The following is a 15,062-nucleotide window of genomic DNA, read 5'->3' on the forward strand; positions in this document are numbered from 1 at the left end:
CCTTACGTAACCTGTAAACCATCCCTTCCGATCCTGGAACAATAAAGCCTGGAGGCTGCTCAACGTACACCTCCTCCTGCAGGTCACCATTAAGGAACGCAGATTTTACATCCATCTGGTACACGGGCCACCTCTGAGAAGAAGCAAGGGCAAGAACGGTCCGAATCGTGGACATCCGCGCTGTCGGTGCAAAGGTATCCTCGTAGTCGATGCCTGGCCGCTGAGCATAACCTTTAGCCACAAGCCTGGCTTTGTGTTTGTCCACCAACCCATCAGACGCGTATTTGGTCTTAAAGACCCATTTGACACCAATGACTAATCGCTTCGACGGCCTCGGTACCAACTCCCAAGTGTTGTTCTTCTCGATGGCATCAAGTTCCACCTGCATGGCTTTCCTCCAAGTATCCTGTGAAAGGGCTTTCTTTACGGAAGTGGGCTCTTTATCCCACATGATACAAGACATCAAAGCATAGTTCACCTGAAGAAGCTCCGCCGTGTTGCTTTTATCTCGGACTCGATGTGATCTTCGAGAGCCGTCCTCTGTGGTCCACTCGGAGGGTAGCTCCGTGACACCTGACTCCCGAAGGGTGTCTAACAACCACCTACGTACTCGAACAGATCGTGGAGCCTCCTGTGGTCGCGGGGGCTCAACTCCAGCTGCGGGCTCAACCTCCTGTGATGACTGAGGTGGATCAACTGGAGTAGTAGACTGGGAATCATCATCAGACTCCTCTGGATCTCCAAGAAGTGGCGGCTCCTCGACAGTGCATGCTGGAACATGCTCGCCAAACACATCCCGACTGACAACAATCTCGTTCCTCTCTGGATCATACAACCCGTATCCCTTGGAAAGAGAGTTATACCCCACAAATACCAGCTTGCAGGACTTGGAGTCAAGCTTTCCCCTCTGCTTCTTCGGAATATGTACATACGCGTCACTCCCAAAGACACAGAAGTGCGAGACATCAGGTTTCCTGCCAAAATATGCCTCAAATGGAGTCATATGGGGTACAGAAGTCGTCGGAGAGCGGTTAATGGTATGGACAGCCGTTGCCACAGCCTCACCCCAAAGTGGACGAGGAAGATCACGATGCTCCAGCATGGTCCTCGCGGCCATCTCCACCACAGTCATGTTCTTACGTTCAACAACTCCATTCTCCGAAGGCGATCCGGTATTGGCCAATTCCCTTTTGATGCCATGATCTGCACAAAACCTAAAAAATACAGTCGAGGAGAATTCACCTCCTTTGTCAGCCCTGAGAGCCTTGACCTGAAATCCAGACTCTTTCTCCACCATCACCTGCCAATCCTTGAACCGAGCAAAAGCCTGGTCCTTCTGGGAAAGAAAGTAGACCACATGAATCTGGTACAATCATCAACAAGCAGCATGAAGTAGAGAGATCCTCCCAAGGATGGTATCTGCTGTGGTCCACACAAGTCTGTGTGAATCAACTCCAATGGTTTCGAAGCCCGCCTGGAAGCCTGCTTCGGAAAGGATTCCCTGTGCTGCTTACCACGTATGCAAGAACTGCAGCGTCCAATGAGGAGAGTGCAGAGAGCTTGTAGATGCCATTCTCCACACCGCCTTCCCAAACAACTTTGCCTCTCTCGCGGTCCCTTAGAGCAACTGAATGCTCCTCAAATTCCACCCGAAAGCCAGTCTTGCATACCTCATGCACTGACAAAAGATGAAAACCCAGAGCAGGGACATAAAGAACACGGGCAGCATGCTTGCCCCCCTTGCCGTCGGGAATAATCTCCATCCGGCCCTCACTATGTATCGGAATAGTGGAGTTATCGCCAATAAAGATACGACCTGACTGCCGTTTAAGATCCAGAAAGAAGTCACGGGATGGAGTCGTGTGCCTAAAAGCACCACCGTCGAGAATCCATTTCCGGATATACTTTGCGGTGAAGCCAACTGCCTCCTCGCTCGAAGATGATGAAGCATAGGAGTCCACCATCTCTAAGTGCACAAATGCCGGAGTCTTCGCAGCTAAGGCTGAGGAATCAGCACTCTTCCCTGTCCGCTTAGGGCACTTCCTCCAGTAGTGGCCTTTCTCGCCACAATCATTACAAGATCTTTCGGCCTTCAGCTTCTCTCGTTCTGGATCAGGCTTCTTCTCAGAAGACTTCTCCGATGAAGCCTTCCCTTTGCCCTTGTTGGTATTACGGCCTTTCGACCGTTGGCCAGTTAAGGCCTCCGAACCTCCGCCGTGAGGAGGGTTCGTGTAACGTTCCTCCTGGTCCAAGACCATTGGCACAAGCTCCTCCCAAGTAATGGTGCTGAGCCTGCCACTCGTGATCAACGAGGAATAGAAAGCAGAATACTGACCAAGCAAGTGGGAAAGTAAAGTGATGGCCATATCTTCAGATGATATCTCTTTCCTAGCTTGAAGGACTTCCTGCTGAAGGGCCTGCAGCTTGTTGATGTGTTCCCGCATTGTCGAAGACTTTGCAGGGTTCATAACCCGCATCTGCACTTCCAAGGATATCCGTTTCATGGGTGACACCCTGTTATACAAAGAAGCCAAGTGCTCCCATATGCCTCTCGCCAGCGTCATGTGCTTCACATGGTTGATCACTTGTGGTGTGCAATTGAGGAAAATAAACGACCGGACCCTGGCGTTGACACGATCCCACATGTGTGCTTGTGCCTCTCGGTCCTTCCTCGTCGATAATAACTCCCCTTCCTCAGCTTCCAGCCGTGTCACCCCTATGATAATAAAATCAGCAAGGTCATATGACTCCAGAACCGACTCCATCATGACCTTCCAGATGCCGTAATTGGACCCGTCCAACTGACGATCCACTGGGAACGTGGGGAGAGTCGGAATCTTCACGTGCTTCTCAGCCATCTCTAGTAAATCTGCCATCGCGGAGAGTAACTTGAAAGGGTGGGTGGGTGGGGAAAAAAATCTGAAAATCTCCAAGTGGCTGTCCAGCACCTTTGCCCGCCTTCCTCTTGCACCTTCTCTTCCCGTTCAGCCCGAAACAGTCCACCAATCAGTAGCCTAACGCTCCCCCTCTTGCTCAAAAAACGCCCAAGATCTGTCTAGAGCCTAGGGCTCTGATACCATGTCAGAATATGCAGCGGAAATGATAACCAAACTTGGGTAGACAAGAGCAAGTAGACTGCAGAAAATAAACAGCACAAGAAACACAGAGAGATAGGTGTGTAAACTCTTCTCTATACACAAGATCTCGGAAAAACTGAATGAGGAAGTGGTGGGGGCTGAGGGGCTATATATACATCCCTGAGAGGGCAGTCGGCCAGCAGAAAGAGTGCCCACGACTGATGAAAAAGTCCCACGACTGCATAAATGCAGTCGGCCAGCAGACAGATGCCCACGACTGATGAAATCCAGTCGGCCAGCAGCCCTGTAGCCCACGACTAATGAACATCCAGTCGGCCAGCACTGGAGTGCACCTGACATCCTCTGGCAGCCCTCCCACCACTAGGAAAAATGGAAAAAATAGGGAAAAAATACGGGGAGTGTGGAAAAATGATAAAACACCTCATAAGGGCGGGCACACCCACAACAAAGGCCCTGGTGTATACAAATAGACAGGAGATGACTTCTAACATGTAAAACCACCCCCATGAGGGGCAGGAAGGCCCTAGCTGTACCCACCAGCCATGGATAGGCCATGGAGGGCTGTAGGACATAGTTACCGAACAGCATTCCGCCTTCCTGGAACGCCGGAACGCCGGTCTGGAGCTCAACGCATGCCCGGAACGCAAAAACGGCAAGCGGTACGTGACTTGCCGAGGAACGTGGCGGAACGGCGAGCGGAACGCTGGAACGTAGGGCGGAACGCCCGTTCCGGGCGTTCCGGCATGTGCGCATATGCGCGACGGCAAGGGCGGCGGCGGCGGCAGGTTTTATTTGCTGTTCGGGTTTATTTCGCTGCGCCTGTTTTTTTGGCTGAGCCTGCTGCTTGAGTGCTCTCCCTACCACTCCACCCTTCCTCTTGGCTGCCCCACACTCTCCATTCCACCTACTACTCCACCCTTCCTCTTGGCTGCCCCACTCTCCCTACCTCGTTGAGGCTTGAGCCTTGGCTGCCCCACACTCTCCCTACCTCCTCTTGGCCCCTCCTCTTGGGCCTTGGCAAGTTGGCCCCTTCTTTTGCTCGGGTGGCACTCGAGTCTTGAGCAGGTAAAATTTAAAATTTGACGCAATGAACATTGGATTTTGGAGATTCTAGTTTGCTGCGTTTTTTTCCACTTTGTAGACACTTTACTTATGTCTCATGCAAGGGCATTTTGCATGTTTTTTTAATTTTCAGCCATTTATCAATTTCAATGGCACCTCCTCGTGGCATAGATGCAAAAAACAGATCCCCTTGGTGGAATGAGGTGGATCTTGTGTCCAGATATGATAGTGCAAGAGGAGGAGGGTCACGCAAGTGGAAGTGCCACTTTTGTGGATCCATTAAGACTGGAGGCACGGATCGTGTGCGAGCCCATTTGTTGGGGGTTAGAGGCAAAGGCATTTCTGTTTGCCCTACAGTGTCAGGAGCAGATATCATACGATTGCAGGCACTTGCAGATAGACTTGATGCAGCAGGGAGTCGGCCCTCTGTTCTTGATCCTCGAGGTACATCATCATCAGCTACACCTGCAGGCGCGGCATCTTCAGCGAGTGCATCTACCCCATTATTTGGGGCTGCTCCACAACCATCCGCACATGGAACAAATGCTTCCCAGACCCAAGCTTCACGAGGTCCAGTGCAGGCTAGTCTTGTGGCATCATGGCACCCTGGGAGGAGGGCACAAGTAGATGCAGCAGTGGCACGGTTTTTTTATGCTGCAGATGTTCCTTTGGTAAAGGCCCGCAACCCATACTTTGCAGATATGGTGAAGGAGATTGCTTCTTTCGGACCTGGCTATGCTCCACCCTCATCCGAGGCAATGCGCACTACACTTCTAGCCACAAAGAGGACGGCCATAGAGGATGCCTTGGGACCCATTCAGGATGTATGGCGTAGATGTGGCGTCACTATCATGGGTGATGGTTGGAGTGACACTAGGAGCCGCTCCATTCAAGGTATCCTTGCGTACTCCAGAGGATGTAGCTTTTTTATTAAAGCTATTGACAATTCAGAGGCGGGCAAAACTGCAGAGAGATTGGCAAATATCTGGAGTGAAGCCATTGATTACGTGGGTCCCAATAATGTCATCCAGTTTGTTTCTGATGGAGAGAACTCAAACAGGGCAGCAGGGAGGATCATTTGAGGATAGGTACCCACATATTTGCTTCACTCCTTGCATGTCACATGGGCTCAACAATCTCCTCAAAGATATTGGTAAGATGCAGTGGGTGGAGCCTTTTATTGAAATGGGCAATCACATTGTTTCATTTATCACTCGCCACCACTACATTTTGGCTATATTTCGACAGAGATCCCCAAAGGATCTCTTAAAGTATTCAGATACACGCTTTGCATATAATTTCCTTATGCTAAAGCATCTTTTTGAAGTGAAGAATCATTTGAGGCAGCTTGTAGTTTGTGAGGAGTGGGATGCATGGCGAGAGCGTACCTCAGTGGCAGGTATTCGATGCAAGTCCATAGTTCTTGATGACACTTTTTGGGACACTGTTGAGGTATTGTTGCAGGTTGTGCGGCCAATCATTCTTATGTTGAGGCTTCTTGATGGAGATGAGCCTTGCATTGGCAAGGTGTACAAGGGGATGGACAGGATGATTGAGAGAATCCTATCTCTACAGACTTTGGATGGGGGTAGGAGACAGGAGCTATCTCGTCTTGCGACAGGCAGGTGGACAGAGTATCACTCTGCATTAGAGGCTGCTACATTTGTGGTGGATCCAGAATTTCAAGGCAAAGGACAAGAGACAGATGCAGAGGTTGTGCAGGGTTGGGAGGATATCTTGAGGAAGCTTGTACCCAGTGCAGATGATAGGAGGAGGGTTCGTGAAGACCTTTCCTTCTATCGACAAAAGAGAGGCCTCTTCGCTTTGCAGGATGCACAAAATGATAGGTTCAAGATATCCAGTGCACGGTGGTGGGAGGATTATGGGGCAGATACACCATTGCTGCAAAGATTGGCCATTCGAGTGCTTAGCCAGGGTGCTAGCTCCTCGCCATGTGAGCGCTTATGGAGCAGTTTTGGGAACATTGCAAGCAAGAAGAGGAACAGGCTTGGTGTCCAGAAGGCAAATGACCTTGTATTTGTTAATGCGAACTTGCGTTTGCTTAACAAGTTCAGGGCTGAGTGTACTCCAGAGCCATTTATTGGATTTTGCCTTGATCTTGATGACAATGATGGTGAGGATCAGCCAGAGGGAGAGGATGATGTGGGGCAGCATGAGGATGAGCAGATTGAGGGACAGCCTGGACAGGAGGATGAGATCCCACTTGCTGATGACTAGTCTTTGACTCACCAGTTACCTTGGCCCTTGAGGCTAGTTTTGTACTTGTCATGCGATGTACTTTCTTTTTCAGTTTCTATATATCCTCATGCGATGTACTTTCTTTTCAGTTTCTATTTGGAGTCTGGACTCTTTAAATTTTTAATGTTTAACACTTTAAAGTTTAATCTTGGATATTTTAAATGTTTTGTCATTTTGTCATATGTTGACATGTCATATGACGTGGCGTTCCCCAACGTTCCCGATCCGCTCCCGTTCCCGCTCCTGTTCCTGTTCTTGCATCCGACGTTCCCAGAACGTTCCCGTTCCGCGGTAACTATGCTGTAGGACAGCCCTAGGGGCAGGCTAGGGGTAGCATACAGGTTGTCTAGCCTTTTTATGGCTGTAGGGCAAGTATGGGGGCAGCCCATACAGGCTGCCCAGTCTCCAAACAGCATGTATACAGTGCCCAGGCCTTCTAGAAACCATGCGCCTAATGCCCAGCCAGCCATGAGAGCATGCGCAGCATTTTCTGGAATTTATTTAGCATTTAATGCTGAATATACAGTCATGGGCTGAATTTATGCCAGCCGACTGGATTAGAGCTGGCCGACTGCCTTTATTGGGTAGTATAAATACTTGAGCCCACAATCCATTGTGTTATCTCATAATTTGCGAAGTGCTGAAGCTGAAGCAAGGGCCAGGACAGCCCAGATCACGCTAACGCAGAAGGGGTGAAGGATTGCAGGTCAAGGGCAGAGATTACTCTCAGCAGCCAAGAAAGGTTCAGTCAGTCTTTTATTTTCAGTATTTTACATCATTCTAATAAAAGCAAATACACCATTCGTGGTGGGGGCCCTACAGAGGGTATTCGGGACCCAATACTATGTCCTCTCCTCTCTCCCTCTCTCCCCCTCTCTCTCTATTTTCTGCACATCTTCATTCAGTTTTTGTGCATTAATTCCGTCGCGAAAAGTGTGCTGATTTCTGAGCATTGAAGTTACCAATCTCCCCTGAAGCTTCCACATGTTACATCCATGGCTTGCCGCCACTGCAGCTATGAAAGAGCCTCCTCTCGACTCTCAAGCTCATCAATCTCCTGGAGAGAACTCATGAGAGCATAATTTACTGTGTGATGAGAGGTGCAAGCACGAGATGAACGGCGAGGTCTAGGGGGGGGGGTAGAGATCTGGTTATGGAGCTGTGCATCAGTGAGACCATAATCTTTAAAGAGTTGCTGAACCCACCGAGGTAGGCCAGCCTTCCTCTCAAAGCGTGAAGAAGAAGATCCAGCTACAGTAGAGGACTCATTCGATGCTGCTGGAAGTTGTGATGAGGTAAGCACTAGTGAGGGTAATCCCGGAGTCAACGCAAGACTCGTAGAGGGACTGGGAGCTGCAGAAGCTGATGCAACGGGAACGGGTGACTATAAAGGAGCAGCTAGCACCGGGTTTGCAGTAAGGGGAGGAGGAGGAGCTGGACGTGGAAGAGGTAAAAGATCACTAGCATCTGCCGAAAATGGATCATCCAGAAAGTCGGTGGATGAATGAGGTGGAGAGGAATCAATGCCAAACAAGCTCTCATCAAATTGAGCATCACGAGAAATGATGATGTCATCAATCTTTGGATCGCAGAAGCGGTACCCTTTGGATCTCATACTGCAGCCTGTGAAGATCATCCTCTTTGACTTTGGGGCGAGTGTGGTCCTTTTCTTATCTAGGACATGCACATAAGCAACACAGCCGAAAACACGAAGATGAGATACACAAGGCTTGTGTCTTGTAAAGGCCTCCTCCGGAGCCATCCCCTCAACCACTTTTGTGAGAGCGGTTAATGAGATAAACTGAGGTAGCCACAGCTTCACCCCAGAAAGCAAGAAGGAGACATGCATGATGCAACAAAGCACGAGCCACCTCTTTGACTATCCGGTTCTTTCGTTCCACAACTCCATTCTACTGAGGAGTGTAAGGAACGGTAGTCTGTCGGTGAAGGTCCTTCGAAGCAAGGAAGTCATCAAATGGTACAAACTCCCCACCACTATCAATCCGGAGGAATGAAACTCTACCCCCAGACTGATCCTAAAACTGGCAAAAGCATCTGACTTGCGAGCCAGAAAACATACCCAGACTTTGCGAGTGAAATCATCCACAAGAAGAAGAAAATATGGAGCCTCGCCAAGAGACTCAACCTCCATAGGTCCTACAAGATCTGCATGTATAAGCTCTAGTCTTCGGGTTGCTCGATGAGTGGCCTCCTCTGGAAATGCATCTCGATGATGCTTGCCCATCATGCAGGATGAGCAGATGTGTGAGAGAGACCTGAGCTGAGGTAGTCCGCTGACAACCTGCTTAGAATGGAACTTCTGTGAGACAGCAATGGGTACAGGACCGAAGCGAGAATGCCATAAAGAAGTATCTGCCTCAAAAACCAAAGCCAACACGGGTGAGAAAAGCTGATGAATATGGGAATCACTGTGAGGAATCTGGAAGGAAAATTGGTGATCTTGTCGAGACCCCCATCATGGACTCCATTGGCAACAACCGAGAGAGTCTTCCTATCGATGACTTCGATGACCTCATCTTCGAAGTACACACCAAGTCCCTTCTGAGAACCTTTGTATACTAAAAACAGATTTTTGGAAATTCGTGGTACATTCAAAACATCATGTAAGGTGGCAGAGGAACCCAAAGAAACATTACCAACACCGGTGACAGAAAACGAAGATCGTGGAGAGATAACTCACAACTTCCTCAAAAGGGAGGAGAGGATCACGGAAATAAATATTATCTCTAAAAGAATCAAAGGAAGCAAGCAACTTACCAAGAAGTTTATGGATGGGATTGTTGATGGTGCTCCCGTACTCCTCAAGTTGCACCTTGATACGGGAAAACTCTCCAATCTTCTCAATCAGGTTATCTGACTTAGTGATGGTAAGCTTCTCCATATCCGACTCCAATTTGGCAATCTTCACTGTCGAAACTCTCCCATACCTCCTCTGGATCTCTGTCCACATCTGATGAGCATTACTCCGAGAGCAGACAAACTGTGTCTGTATGGATTGAGTCATGCAATGAATGATGATAAGAGGAGCCCGACCATCCAATATGCTTCTCAAAGCAAGGTCCACCAAGTGAGGTGTGAAGATAGCCATCCACACACTGGCGCCTTCCAACAACAATTGAGTGTAGAAAGACCAAGTATGATAGTTGGTTGCGGAAAGCTTCATGGGGAGTGTTGCTGTGACATGGAGCAGCAAGATGCAACCCACAGTTGCCTTGTCGAGTACAGAGACAAAGTACAGAGGAGCTGCGGTGGCAGCATGTGAAGTAACTTGGTTACGCAAGCTACTTGATTTGGGGTTGCATGTGGAGACAAAGGTTGTAACATATTGTGACAATCTTAGCGGTATACAATTGGCCAAGAACCCAGTTTTCCATGCGCGGACGAAACACATTGAGGTACACTACCACCTCATCCGGGAAAAAGTCTTGGCAAGCGACATCGACTTAGCTTACGTCAGCACATAGGCTTAGGTCGCTAACATCTTCAAGAAGGCCTTGGGAGCTGAGAAGCTACGAGCTGGAGTTGAGCTTGAGGGGAGTGTTGAGATGTCAAGCTCAACATGAACTAACACTCATGAGGCGCCTACGTGACCATTCGACATTTACATCACTGACGGGTTTGGTAGCTGGCGCCAACATATCTTCGCCAGAGATTCTACAACTGGACTACACCAACTAGTCCACACCTACCCACTCCACTTAGCGTGTTCACATTATGGACCGTATGTACATAGCACTTTAGTACTTATGTTGTATTTTCCTTATCTTTTGTTAGAACCCTTTTTGTTGTGAAGAAGAAAAACAATTTTCAGCCTCTTATCTTGTGTGTTCTATTCTAGGGGTTATGAGAGTGTGTGTGTGCTTGCAAGAGCTCAAGCTTTCTTCCTCCCTGCATCTTTTCACTTGTCCTATGTTTCACATGAGCCAGAAGCTACGATAGATGTCATGTGCATGCACATGGACATGCAAGATCCCAGTGCTAATTCCTTGAGAGACAACACATAAACATTACAAAGACTAGATTTTGAAGCTTTAGGAGCTTTATGAGGCCCGAGAGACTTTATGTTAAACCAATTCCTTGTCGACCAGCAAATAAGCATTTGGCAAAGATCGTTGGCAACAAAGGGAATTTCTTGCCAATTCCTGGTCCAGGGAACTGGCCGACCTATTCACGTATCCCTCAAAGGCCTATATAAGCACTTGGCTCATTGTTGACCATTCAGTCCCTTCTCGGGATTGAGTCATAGATTAGGTTTTGGCCTAGGGTCTTCAACCTTTATATGGCTAGCTAGGTTGTACACTTTTTTGTACTATATTAATATACTCAAAACTCAACTATCTCTCTCTCTTCACTCCATCACATGCTTGCGTTTTGCATCAGGTCGTTCTAGGAAGGTGTTTAGGACTCCCAGGGCTTCCGCATGTGACATTGGTATCAGAGCTTCAGGCTGAGTCTAAGATGTTGTTGTCATGTCCAACCCACCCTTACTACATCGCACATGGATGAAACCATCGCCCGTGTCTTAATCTTTTGGTGATGTGGTGACCGAGCAGCAGTGCCAGACTCAATACTCAAGAAAAGAAGACCAAAGAAAGTGTTCAGACTTGATTGTCAACTTGTTCAAGGCTCGGTAACTATGCTAGTTACATCTTCAACTCAGCTTCCAACGCCTTGGAAAGACGATACGGAAACTTACTGGGTGGCTCAGCTCCAGGTACCAAATTGATACAATGGTCTTCAAGACAAAAGGATGGGAGTCTGGGTCGGAGATCATCCCACAACATGATGTCCTGAAAATGTTGGAGGAATCCTGTCATCTGTGGCTAATGGAGTCGTAGTGGATGCCGATATCTGCTATGGACAAACATAGATCATCACACACTCTGCTCCCTTTCTGATAGCTCTACTAGCTTGGAGGTGGAAAATGAGCGGAATACCTTGAATGCTCCGATCCCCATGGATGATAGTAGACTCAAGCAAACCTTCTGATCGTGAAGCAGTCCTGCCTCCAATTAGGAATGGACGCATACTAGCAAAAACACTGAATCCCTAGGATCGTGTCGCACCCGAGGAGGGACGAGACAATGCAATCCCTTTGAAACCAGGCCTTCTGGACTGTGAAGGCAAACTGTTGAGCTTTCTGGGTGATATGGGTACGCAGGCCGGGATTGAACCAGCCACATCCAAATGATAAGGCACTAGGGCAAATCTCATCTTGGTCGTCAATTGCAGAGAGATGACATCTTCTGAACCGCCCATGACGAAGAGAACAACAAATCGTTGCTCCTTCGCTATGCCATAAGCTCTGATAAGACCTTTCTAAAGCTCCTCAACTCCGCCCTCCTACTTATCATCAAATACCACTGCAGGTACTACATTCAAAGCAGGCAAAAGTTGAACAGCATTGGTGGTCGAGGGCAAGGGTGCAAGCAGTGGTACAATCGTGGCGGTAGCCACTATAGAGACTTGTTGCTTGCCTTTTTCCACCTGCCATTTGGTACAATCCTTCTTTGCATGTCCCGTGTGGTGGCAAAAAAAACAACGGTTCTCTTTGAAGTACCGCTCCTCATCTGACTGTAGAAATCCTCCGGTGAGGCTTCCTTGATCTTTTCTTCAGGTGTCTTCTTAGGTCCATCTTGTCGCTCCTTTCTAGTAGAAGAGCTATTCTGGCCCTTCTTCTTTTGGTCTTTGTTGTTGGGTGCCCCTTACCTGATTGCTAGTTAGACGCTTGGGCTTGCCTCCATTGAGCATCATCTCGTGGTTCTGCGTAAGAGTCAAAGCCCTATCATAACTCTCGGGTTTGAAGTTTCGAACGGGGAACCGAATGTTTGGATCCAATCCCCAAATGAACTGCTTTAGCTTCTCCTCTTCGAACTTCCCCAACTGTTGAGCTAACGTGATCACTTTGTTGGAATAGGTGAGCACAAGGGAGCCGTTTTGGGTGAGTTTGTAGAACTCGTCTTCGAGATTCGTCATGCACTACGGAGATAGAAACCTTGGCTTCAAATCGGACACAAAGGTGTCCCAATCATAGTCCGGTAAGCCAGTGTAGGAATCTATGTGTAAACAGGACCAATGTTGCCACCAAGTAACTACAGCACCTAGCACCTGTGAGGAGTCGAGCCGCCAGATGGACTTTATCTTGGGGGCCTGTAATCTTGGAAAGTGGAAAATGAGCAACAAACTAGTGGATGAACTGGGTCACAACCGAATGGCCGCACTTGCCGTCGTACTTGGTGAAGTTCGATGAGGCACGGATGACGGTTCTCGAGGCTGTGGGCTGGGATTGTGGAGGACTAAGAAGGGTGGAGAGAAGTTACTAGAGTCCGCAATGTATGTTGGAACTGGTCCCTCGAGTCTTAGCGGTTTTTCCTAATCTCAGCTTTACCATCCACAAGATGCTCTCACCCTAGGTTGCCGGTTGAATCACGTCCCAAGCTCTGATACCAATCTAGCATACACCAAGCTAGGACCGTGTGAAACAATGAGGCCTTCTTTAAACCTAGGTTTAGTGAGTCTTTAGCAATCCTTTAAAGAGCATACATGAATCTGAAAGATGAAGTCGAGAGGACAGCAGATGGGGTCCCAAATCACCCACTAAAGGAGTATTTGCTTTATTTCTTCAGGAGAACTGAATACACGCTAAACTATGTCCACAAGACTGAGTGGAACAACTAACTGTCTGACCGCCAAAGTTCAAACGCAAGGACAAAGTGACCAAACGCTAGGCAGAATTGGGCATAAGCTGTAGACGACTTTGAAGCTATCTTCAAAGAGAATCACAAGAATGCTGAAAGTATGCAAAGGCTAGAGGCCTAAGCACACATGCTTGACTGTTTGCTTGATAACTTGATTTGTATCTGATGATTTATGGACTAAGGCTAGGGTGCCTTTTTATATGTCCATAAGGAGCTGGTCGGCTGGTTTAAGATGTTGTCGGCCTGAGTTTAATATGCCATGACTAAGCTATTTGCATTAAATGCTGGCTTTTGGGGTGGTCGGCTGGTCTGGTTGCTGGCCGACTGCTGCCTAAGCCACTTGATGGCTGCTGACTGGGCCTAAATGAAGGCCAAGGATACTTAACACCCCTCGCAAGGCTGTCCCCTCCTTGGGGCTGGCCTTAGGGCTGGCCCCTGCTACATGAGTGCAGCTAACATGCTTTAAAGACTTCTATTCTTAAGGCTGACATCTACATGCACCTACATGAAGACTACTTGCTGAATTCTCCGAAGTGGGTTAAGAGGACTGAACTGACAGACCTCTATGGCTGGGAGACTGGGAATAATTGCAATCTGTCTAAGGCACTCGACCCACACCACCTCGGGCTCTTCCTTTCAACAACATCGTGCCTTGAGCCCTCACTATGCAAATTGTGCATTCTTTTAAAAACCTGCCAAATCTTGCTACCCCAAAGAAATGAAGCATTCGCTTCCCAAATAAGTAAGGTTAAAGACCAGTAACAGTACACAAGAAGGGCAACAAATCCAGAAAAAAGGTTTTTATAATCCCTACTGACACTACAAACTGCCTTCATCTAAGTTAGGGCAGCATAATACAAATCCCACCACCATACAATCAATACGAAATTATCTAAAATCGAACATGAAGGCATGCAAGTGCATGTACTTCATGTAAAACATCTGCAGCATTTAACACTTAAAAATACACAAAACCAAAGGAGCCATCCGCCCCTCCTTTTGTACGTAGTAACGAATTGTACGAGTTCATCGGAACAAAAGACAGCATAATGAATCATCACCCTCCTTTCATCTTGCCTACATCCAGTGCCGCACAGAAACGCTTGGAGGAAGCACAGTTTTAAATCCTAACCATTTGCCTCTCGCAAACCCTGATCTTTTCAGAAAAACGCTGACCAGACGAGAGCTAGGTACAACGAAGGAACACAGAAACGAAAGAGAGACGGAGGGTCACCTTTGACGCAATGCAGAGCGAACTTGCTAGGAGATGGTTTGGAGCGATGACGAGCGAAGAAGCCAAACTACCGGAAGGGTTCCTAGTCCATGTTTAAATGGTCCTTGCTTCACAAAAACAAGAGGGAACCGTATGCATAAAATATTATAATCACTTAAGCCATAGGGGCATTAATTTATGCTCGCTAGTTTATGCCACCTCACACTTTCTAAAATCCGAAGGTTTCTTCTACTACTCGAGATTCAAAGAGTCTATGAGAGAGAGAATTTTGTGATGTGTCGTCGTAGGGTGGTTGACCTTGAGCAATATATGACCAACCATGGGTACTATACATATATATGTATATATATAGGCATGTTTAGTAGTCTCCTTTGTCATAGAGAGATCATTAGTCAAGATCTATCTTCATTGCATTGTGCACCCTTGCTACTGCATGATCTCATTCTATGATAATAGCTCTAAGTGTAACAATATAGTCTAGTGTTGGGTGGTGCCATCTAAAACATGCTTCCTAATAGCTCTAAGTCCTTTTCTCTAAACCTAATTATTTAAGTATGCCTCTAATGTAGCGTAATAAATTTTGGCCATCACCAAGGGTAATTATATGGGAATTCGATAGGTCCATTAGGTCTCCTATTTTATGGATAAGGATAATTGTTGGTGGTCATTATTTAGGAAAGCCATTGCAAA

At 47.7% G+C, this 15,062-nt stretch overlaps 3 protein-coding genes across 7 annotated transcripts in view; 2 read left to right on the plus strand and 1 right to left on the minus strand.

Moving 5' to 3' along the window:
* The window catches only part of LOC147619781 (serine/arginine-rich SC35-like splicing factor SCL30A), a 99,902-nt gene extending 85,404 nt beyond the window's left edge, over nt 1-14,498 (minus strand). For all 5 annotated transcript variants that reach the window (XR_015270079.1, XM_086825622.1, XM_086825621.1 and 2 more), the window contains exon 1: nt 14,373-14,498. The gene's annotated coding sequence lies outside the window, so the exon portion shown is untranslated. The remainder of the gene's footprint in view (nt 1-14,372) is intronic.
* Nucleotides 4,310-5,242, plus strand: LOC147619784 (uncharacterized). The gene has a single exon (XM_086772768.1). It carries the CDS (start codon nt 4,310-4,312, stop codon nt 5,240-5,242), a length of 933 nt encoding a protein of 310 aa, XP_086628894.1.
* LOC147619785 (uncharacterized) lies at nt 5,319-6,398 on the plus strand. Its single transcript, XM_086772769.1, has one exon. It carries the CDS (start codon nt 5,319-5,321, stop codon nt 6,396-6,398), a length of 1,080 nt encoding a protein of 359 aa, XP_086628895.1.
* Nucleotides 14,499-15,062: the final 564 nt, after the last annotated feature.

This window comes from Cibotium barometz, chromosome 32 (assembly GCF_041138505.1).
Source record: "Cibotium barometz isolate CiBa-2024 chromosome 32, ASM4113850v1, whole genome shotgun sequence".
Taxonomy (NCBI): Eukaryota; Viridiplantae; Streptophyta; class Polypodiopsida; order Cyatheales; family Cibotiaceae; genus Cibotium; species Cibotium barometz.

What these genes read in the sequence shown, in the direction of transcription:
- LOC147619784 (XM_086772768.1), top strand. Translation starts at nt 4,310, where the DNA reads ATGGCACCTCCTCGTGGCATAGATGCAAAAAACAGATCCCCTTGGTGG.
- LOC147619785 (XM_086772769.1), top strand. Translation starts at nt 5,319, where the DNA reads ATGCAGTGGGTGGAGCCTTTTATTGAAATGGGCAATCACATTGTTTCA.